Here is a 9257-nt window from a genome sequence, read left to right on the forward strand (position 1 = left end):
AATAATATTCATAAGCGCATACAAGCATGTATATCCAGTACTGAGGAATCAACCGAAATATACATATATGTATAGATCCTTGTCGTACGGTTCATCTAGCAGTCCCTTATAGGTTGAATATTATGTGTGTAACCACGCGCTCCCATATTTTTGACTCAACATAAGCGGGTTTATATGACGTTGTGTCATGTGTGCGTGGCACTGTGTTGTGTCGGTGGGACGTGGGACATAGTGTAAGGCATTGTTGAGCCACTGAGCGGCGTGTATTTATGTGTAGCGCGAGATAGAGCGAGATCGAGATCTTCAAGACCACTGTTTTGCCTACGACACAGTCTTGTTTTGCATATTTTGTATTAAAAAAAAAGGGAATAATAAAATACTTTAGCAGTCAGACAGTCTGGCACGATTTATTTATAGCAGCCAGACAGATTGGCACAGTGAGTCAGTGACATCAGTGACCAGAGTACAGACTCACCAATGAACACGGACATTTGTCAGGCTGTCAGCACCTAAGGCCGACACCTGACATTTGAGTAAGTTGGCACTGGACACTTGACGGTTGCGGGTGTGAAAATTTATATTGTTTTAAAAATCAAATAAAAAATCATACATTATGATATTCTGCGTATGGAGCCTGGAGTCTGGACACTCTCGGGAGTCTCCGGACTCTGGAGTCTGCTGGTGGGGGTGTTATCGAATGTAAATATCTCTGCATTTAGAATTGTAGACAGTCAATAGTTAGTCAGTGAGTACAGTATGTAGTGTATTATTATTTTGATTTTTTACAAATAAAATGAAATAAAATAATACCTCTGTAATGTATGTATTTAATTTTACATACAATGATGCAGGCCTGTTCTGTCACTTCCGCCCTGGGCATGGGACTTGGGGGGGGGTGGCCTTTCTCACCAGACATTATTGCAACAAAAAGTTGTTATTACATTCCAACCATAATTAAAAAAAAGCTTCATTACGACATAGGTTGTACTCATTGCTAGATCTAGATATTAGCAGATGGAAGCAGATGGAATGAGCGTACATAAATAAGGATATGTACTTGTCCAGGCCTCATAACGGACAATGTATGTACCTGAAAATGTACTACGTTTTATGCTAACGCACACAATCATAAAAGTTTTTACACATACGGTGTTCATTTTGGTGTTTCCAAAACGACAACTTAAAAAAAAAAAATCCAGAAACTGTTCTAAAATAGATCAACAAATGACAAATATACATTGGTCCGTATCCAACAATGTAAAAGTTTAATTTATATATCAGGCAATCGCTCATATTTTGGCAGATATAGTTGGGTGGTCATGTAACGTACGAAAACGTATCCCGTTCACCGTTAACGCAATGTTTTGAAAACGTGTTTACGCTTAGCTTAATGAGCCCTACTTCTAGAGTGTAAAACTGTGATTTTCGAAGCAGTATAAACGGCGTTTATTTTCCAGTTGCTAGTAGTAGAAAAAAATCGAAATATGGACAGTTAGGCGGTTCGGATGTGATACTTTGGTTTAGCCACCAGTGGGGTCCGAAAACCAGGGGGGGGTGGGACTTTTGACTATTTATTTAAATAACTGAATACTGAATCATTTGCGTCATGTGGATGCTGAAATCTGAATTGCTAGTTGCTTGTGGATCATTTGAATCATGATTCATGATAGTGCTGATATTTATCTTCGTTGTAAAGAAAAAGCATGCACAGCATAGTGCAGGATGCTGAAATCTGAATTGCTAGTTGCTTGTGGATCATTTGAATCATGATTCATGATAGTGCTGATATTTATCTTCGTTGCAAAGAAAAACACGCACAGCATAGTGCAGATGTACTGAATTACTGACACGAAGTTAAAAATAAATTACCCTACAAAAGTGAAAAGTCCAAACAAATCATGTTTCAACTTTTTTAACTTTCAGATCACTGATTAGTGATTAGTAAATGACAGTTTAAAAAATAATTAAGAAATAACCTAAATAAACTACGGTGTCGCCCGAGGTATTTTGAGAAAAGAAATAACTTTTAGTTTGTTTTTTTTTAAATTTGTAATAAAATCGAATCAGTTTTGGTCCAATGTATTTTAGAAATGAATTCTCTAAAATACCTCGGGGCTCAGGCTCTAAGCCTGACTCAGGTAACCAGGTTATAGCCTCACAGTCACAGACTCACAGGACACATCTCAAACCGGGTTCCGTTAAAACGTTTATAAATCGAATATATATACGCTCCGATCAGTTTTTATTCCATATGCCGTCCTTTGTAAGCCCATAGGTGCAACTTGCGGGACAAACATTTTAGTGTGTATCATGTTCACACGATACGAACCAGTCCCATAAAAGAACTTTGGTAGACCCCTCTGATCGCATTATAACTGTTATTAAATATGCGTTTACGTTACACTTTTATCCCGAACCCCCCCAACGGTGTGAGCTGGGACCAGGCTGACATTCTGACATTCTGACACTCTGACACTCTGACACTCTGACACTCTGACACTCTGACACTCTGACACTCTGACACTCTGACAGGCTCTCTACTATACATAATAGATTTTAGAGTTGTAGTACTCGCGCCATCGCGCGTCGCGGACTGAAAGTCTCACGGCCTCCCGGAGGCTTCGCGCGTGCCGCGTTGTGACTCTGAGAGAGAAAGGAAACTCAGTCTTTAACTCGTTTTATTTAAAAAAAAATTATGTATTGACTTGCGAGTCACGACTGTCATCAACTGTCAAGACTCAAGAGTGTTAACATTCAACAATATTTATTATAAAATAATTGCTTTATAAAATTTATCAATAATGCTGTCGGCGGACTCATTACTCCAGAGTAGAGGCAAAAATCTATTTTTTTTAAAAAGCCATTGATGAATTTTTTTTTAAAACCAAACAATTAAACATATCTTGGTATTGTTGAATGTTGTGTCATGTGTGTCAGCCCGACTTAGGTGTGTAGGTGTGTTACTGTGAAATGTGAATATGTACGGTGTTGTAAATATACAGACTTCAATCAGGAAACAGACGACCAATCACTTGTTTGGTCAAAATTCAACTCACACAAATCAGTATTACTATTCACTTCCAAAGTTCGGCAACATACTATGTATTTTGCTGTTGTTTTTATATTTAAAAAAGAAAAATACTACTCAATACATAGTGCTATAGTTGCGAGTATTTAGCGGGTATTAATATATTGTAAAGACTCGCGAGAAAACATATATAATATGATGGTCGTTCAAGGTGTCTATCAAAATCGCGAAAAATTTATAGACAAGTCATGCGGTTAGCACAAATTGTATACGTCGCCGTTTGGACAGCCAGCGTGGCTGGCACAGCTATACCGAACCCCGTATCACGGAACACCAGACTAGCAGATTCCGGGCTTGCAAGTGATAGTAATCTTGGACTGCGAACTCTTATCTTAGGGTCTACAGACGAGAATGTAATCGTGCCTAAAAATATTTTGAGTGCGTACGGATCACCATACGACGTTTACATTGGAACACAGCCAAGTTATGCGGAGAATAGTTGGCACTCTATTGTGATCGCTGACAGCGATGTCGATCCGGCAGAAGTCCGACAATATGCTGTGAGAACACGTGCCCGTATTGCTATATTACAGCCCTTGAAAGACGATTTAGGCGATCTAGGTGTTGTGCAGTCAAATGTGAACGGTTTTCCAAACGTGACGGTCGCCACTGGTGTGCCGGCCAGTATCTCAGGTGTACTAAACAACCAAGAATCCTGGAGTATCACAGAGTTGTCTCCCTTGGCTGTGATCATCGTTGATAATGAAGCAGTGCAACCTTTTTTGAAGTACAATGTAGTAGGTAGCAACGATTTTCTGGCTGCTTTCGTCTCCAAGAACAAAGTGACCGGTACTGAGGAAATGCACTTTATGTTCAACGCGATTGCGAATGAATTAACTCGTGATTTTGACATTAATTACTCTGTAGAAACGGAATCTACACACATTAACTTAGCTCTTGGACATGCATGGATGGAATGGGTTACACGCGGCGTATTCATAGGATATCGTCGTATGACTCTCAACTTACACATCGATGATTGGTATCACAAAGCTGTGCCACTAGATGCACCAAATGCTGCTGCGCAACGTATCCAAGGCGTGGATGTTGAGAATTACGCAACGTGGAGAAAGAGTTTACACACCAAACTACCCGTGGGAAGCGATTTCAAGCTCGAACCGGCCTTCAACGGCGCTGGTATTGCCATGTTAGGGTTCGAAGACACCGAAGGACTTCTGGAAGCCACACAGAAGAATGCCGCTGAGTTTTTTTGGGTTTCACACACATGGACTCATGTGAACATGGACTGGGTTGATTCTGCGAAAACTACACACCCTGATGCGGTGCGATATGATGCGGAGTTTGACTACAATAAGAGGGTAGTGCGCGGTGAGGGAATCGCGACCGAGGAGTACATAGATGCGTGGGCAGGCTACCCTGCTACACCATCTGGTCAATTTCTCAACAATGATCCGATTCTTATGAAGAACAATTTTTCCCCACACTCCCTTGTCACACCTGAGATAAGTGGTCTGTGGCCAAAGGACTTCAACGGGAAGGTTGCTGATGGACGTAAGGCATACCCTAAGAATGAGTTGTTCTGGGATCGTTTGATTGCCAATGGTATGTACAACGTCGTGGGCGATACTTCTAGGCTTGAGACGGTAGCCGAGTACAAGTATCATGGCATTTTCACAACTATCGATCAATACGGGACGTCATGGGGCATGATCATGCCCCGTTTCGGACCAAACGTGCCCTGGAATTGCTATACGGAATCCTGCCTTGAATATCACTACAACGACGAGGGTGCATGTGGCTGGATCGCGTATGGACCTACCTGTCCGGGGAAGATGTCAGGCTCCGACATCATCATCCGTGAAGCCAAAACAGCCACCATTCCACTTCTCCAACTAAGATGGGATTCGTACATGTTCCATCAAGCGAATATGTTCAGCCAACCGTACAAGTCTGGTCAGGTGGGGTTGGTTAGCCAGTTCGCCGAAGAGGCATTGTTGGATGTCATGAGATTCGTAGATGGCCTTCCGTTTGTATCGCTGAAGATGGATGATCTTGGTGATTTGTACCGTGAACGAATGACGAGAGACTACTGCGATATCCAAGGGTCAATTACATTTGCAACCGATGGCACACCCTCAAGTATCGAAGTGCAGGGTAAAAATGGTCCATGCCAAGCTGCTGTGACGATAACGAGCAGATCGGGACTCAGCTTTGATGGGGAAGCTGTCACTGTGTACGGTCCGGACAAGACCAGTTTCCAAGACGCTACTACGATTAAGGCGGCAAAATTCAAGGTGGCTGGAAGCTTCTTTTAACGCTCACATACTATCCGGTGGCAGTATTGCGCGTATCGATCACAACAAACGGAAATATAATTCCAACTATTAGTACTATTATCTACAAATATGGCCATTTTACTCAAACTATAAATAATTTTGGATACGAGATTCAACACAAACATGATTTGTATTGCGTATAGGGCACAGAACAGTTCATGAATATATGAATGTTCTTGGAAATTTATAGACCGAAATGTGACTATTATAAGAGAAACATATCGATTTAAACAGCTCGGTATATTGTTCAACATGACTGCATGCAGATCTACATAATTTATTTCTCACCTATCAGGTACTTCTTCGTATATCTTGTCAGCACTCCGCGTTCGAAGTTTCGGTTTACTCTCGGTGTGTGATGTGTAGTCTGACCAGGTGACTGCTATCAAACCAGACACAATGAGTCCTGCCCCCACCCAATCCAACGCCTGAATGAAATAAAAAGTTCGTGGCCAAATTGAAAAAAGTTTGAAGGGCATTTTAAATATCATTGCCTGAAGCAAAGATGCCTTCAGGCAGTACACAGCTGTTGCGATCATGATGTGATTGATTTCCCCACTGGTATGGCAGTAGACACTACAGACTGATCAGATCACGCCACAAAACCTACTACCATACCAACCGTATCAATGGTACTACGCAGTCTATCACCTACCATAAGCTCATCCCCAAAGAAGATGTAGGACATGATGACCACAAATGGTATCTGTAGAGGCCATGCCGCGGTCACAAGCGACGGCTGCAGATACTGATGTGTCCACGAAATCAGCGCGTAGCACAGTGTCGATGCAATAAAAACTGCGTACAGCAGCGGGATCCAGATGTTGTCGGCCAAGTGGAATCGGTCGGTCAGGCCCAGAGGAATGTACATGCCACAGCACAGTGTCATGAACAGCCCTCCGAAGAGATAGCTCCAGGCCACCACCGTCACCGGGTATTCACTGTACTCTGTGCAAGTAAGTCGCATCTGATTGGCCCATTGATTAAGCGCGCGAGGACGCACGTGCACCCGCGCTACATCGACGCTGTCGCTGATCAGGTCCATGTGCGTGTCTCTGACACCGTCTGCCTGCATTGTAGCTGCCGGTATATGGGGGTGAATGGGGTCTAAGCCACTGTATAGTACCTCTGACGCACGCAACCCGCTCGCATCCAGGTTGGGGCTGTGTGACTCGGGGGCGGAGTCCTGGGCTCCTTTAGAAACCAGCAGGCGTTGCAGTATGATATACGTCGCCATGCAGGCTATGTTGGTTAGTAGACAGCATAGGCCAAATAGCATAAAGGAGGTCTGCGTCTGCACAGTCTCTGCCGAAGGTGCCCGGTGCGCAAGCACGATTACGATGGCACCACACACGGATGCGATGGTACCCAGTACACGGGCCTGGCCAACAGTCTGATATGTGAGCATGTTAATGACGCGTAGGAAGGAAATAAGTCGATATACGACTCAGGTATGTGTATGAAGAGATGGGTCGGTATGTGCATGCACAAGGTGGTTTGGAGGTTAGTGTGACCACTGCAAAATATAAACCAATAAACAAGGAGGGGTATTGACATATAAAGACACACTACATCTGTTAGTGGAACAGCAAGCTAGTGTATGTTTATTTCAGAGCGTTTGTGAGCGCGGCCAATACAACACATTGGTGGTATATTGGCGAGCAGGCGATTTGGAATACAGACAAGCGACAGTTTATTGTGGCTTGAGATACGAAACATGCCGAACGGCGCGATATCAGGGGCAGTATATAGCAACCCAGAATATGAAACATGTATCACCGCCCAATATAAGGAGCAGTGAGAACTCTGGTACAACTCGTGTCCAAACCACTGCGAATCTGATACAGAGAGTTACCAGCGTGTTACACAGAAGCCAGCATGTTCGATTAGCACAAGACTCAACATACGTCACTGCTGCAAGAAGGAGACTACACTGAAGGGGGGGGGGGTCTTAAATTGCATACTGGGGATGAATACGGTCGCGCTAATTGTGCACTCACGCTACAACATCTACACGACGCACTATACAGCTTAGTTCCAAAGACAGGATATTATATACTGCATCGATTCCTCTCCATCAATGCGAAGTACATACCAGGATTTCTTACAGCAGTCGACCTCTTTCAAGCACATAGATGACGCGATTAAGATCGATATCTCACACTCAATGCAAGGGCGATACGTAAGACAAAAGCAGTCAAACATACCTCTCTTAGGACCGGCATGGCCTCCATGCCACACGCGATGCTCATCAGGTACGTTACCACAGGTATGAGCGGTTGCATGATGGCGGCAATGGATGGGGTGGTGTAGTACAACCCCAGGATGAAGCCCAATTGATTTCCCAGCATGCCGAACAAGCCCAGCAGCCCAAACAGTAGCCACTGGTATCGGTTTTTGGGGGAGTGACGCCCCTCCTTGAGTATGGCAGCCACCATCAACAGAGGCAAGGCCAGCATGTCACGCAATGCAGAGAACACCAATGGATCTGTTTTCTCACCCTACAACAAGCCAGTGTGTGTATATCAATAGAAAAAATTGATAAATACAGAGCTGCAGACGACAGAGTCAGATAACGAACCGTGATCTATCTCAGTACAGTCGACAGGCAAAGAAGAGTGTGAGGTAGTTACGCTCCACAATAGCAAGTACGTACGAATTGCATACGTGTACAGGTACGCTGTTATCTGAACCAACATACGGAGATATCGAAACCGAATGGATGATCAAAAGCGAGCGTAAAAATAATGTATTGGAATCTACGAGTAGAACAAGGAATAAACCAGAGTTAAACGATTGTAATGTGATAAACCAGAGTTAAACGATTGTAATGTGATAAACCAGAGTTAAACGATTGCAGTATGGGTTTTTGATCGGGAAAGAATGCGCTATTGATACATTTTGCCTTAGGAGATATCAACAAATATTCTGAACCAACACACACATATCCGTAATCATTGCAACAAAGTGAATAACCGGTGTACATTTTGCGCGTAATTACCTTTACATGCACGCTACTCAGATAATTTCTATGTGTAGGTTAATCTATTCACGAATTAAACATGTATCATGAATAATTGTTTCTCATAGATATCATATGCGTCATTTAACGTGTGGTTTGACTAAAAGCACACATTGTGAATGTTGAGCATATATTTTTACGCATAAGATTCACGAATACGGTTTTTGCATAGTGTAATGATACATAGGACATCTACTCACGCATCAACATGTAAGTAACTAGGAGCATGTGTACATATATAACTATATCAGGACAACATCCATATAAAGTTACATGTTTTAACTTGTGTGCAAACGAGCACAGTATATCAATACAAAAGCGAATACATCTCTTCTTCGATCCAAGATGTACTACATATGTAGATACATGTGATAGGAATACTACGACACAGATGAACATAATACAATATGCACATTTGTATTGTGTGCGTTTGGTGTGTGTAAGGTGTGTGCATGGTGTAAGTATGCTGCAGCACGTACATCATACATCGCTTTGAATCAAGATGTTCTATATTTATGGATCAATACAATCAATATATTGCGATATACATAAGCATACATACACTGCGCGCGTGTAGGATATAAAAATGTCACATCTAATACATGATGATAGTACCGTGTTACACTTTTATAATGTATGGAATTGTGTAGCTATCAAGCCAGAATAAAAGCTTATCAGAATCATGCGTATCGATCCGGATAATGCTCATAATGTATGATGTATGTTGGTTATGGCAAAACGATATATAGTACAATATTACAGATCAGTCTCTGTCCCATGAATACATGAATAGCAATCGTCGTAAGCAAATATTGTGCTCTTCTACATATGCACATTCAAGTGAACATTT

The 9257-nt window shown here is 42.5% G+C and overlaps 2 protein-coding genes across 2 annotated transcripts in view; one reads left to right on the top strand and one right to left on the bottom strand.

The window, feature by feature from the left end:
- Window positions 1–3195: 3195 nt before the first annotated feature.
- SARC_08911 (hypothetical protein) lies at window positions 3196–5514 on the top strand. Its single transcript, XM_014297090.1, has one exon. It carries the CDS (start codon window positions 3277–3279, stop codon window positions 5362–5364), a length of 2088 nt encoding a protein of 695 aa, XP_014152565.1. The 5' UTR covers window positions 3196–3276; the 3' UTR covers window positions 5365–5514.
- SARC_08912 (hypothetical protein) overlaps window positions 5499–9257 on the bottom strand; it is a 4253-nt gene continuing 494 nt past the window's right edge. Inside the window, exons 2-4 of the mRNA XM_014297091.1 lie at window positions 7593–7886; window positions 6041–6778; window positions 5499–5813 (exon numbers count right to left, since the gene is read on the bottom strand). Coding sequence (XP_014152566.1) covers window positions 5670–5813; window positions 6041–6778; window positions 7593–7886 — 1176 coding nt within the window. The 3' untranslated portion in view covers window positions 5499–5669. The remainder of the gene's footprint in view (window positions 5814–6040; window positions 6779–7592; window positions 7887–9257) is intronic.

Source organism: Sphaeroforma arctica (genome assembly GCF_001186125.1).
Source record: "Sphaeroforma arctica JP610 unplaced genomic scaffold supercont1.850, whole genome shotgun sequence".
Taxonomy (NCBI): Eukaryota; class Ichthyosporea; order Ichthyophonida; genus Sphaeroforma; species Sphaeroforma arctica.

What these genes read in the sequence shown, in the direction of transcription:
- SARC_08911 (XM_014297090.1), top strand. Translation starts at nt 3,277, where the DNA reads ATGCGGTTAGCACAAATTGTATACGTCGCCGTTTGGACAGCCAGCGTG.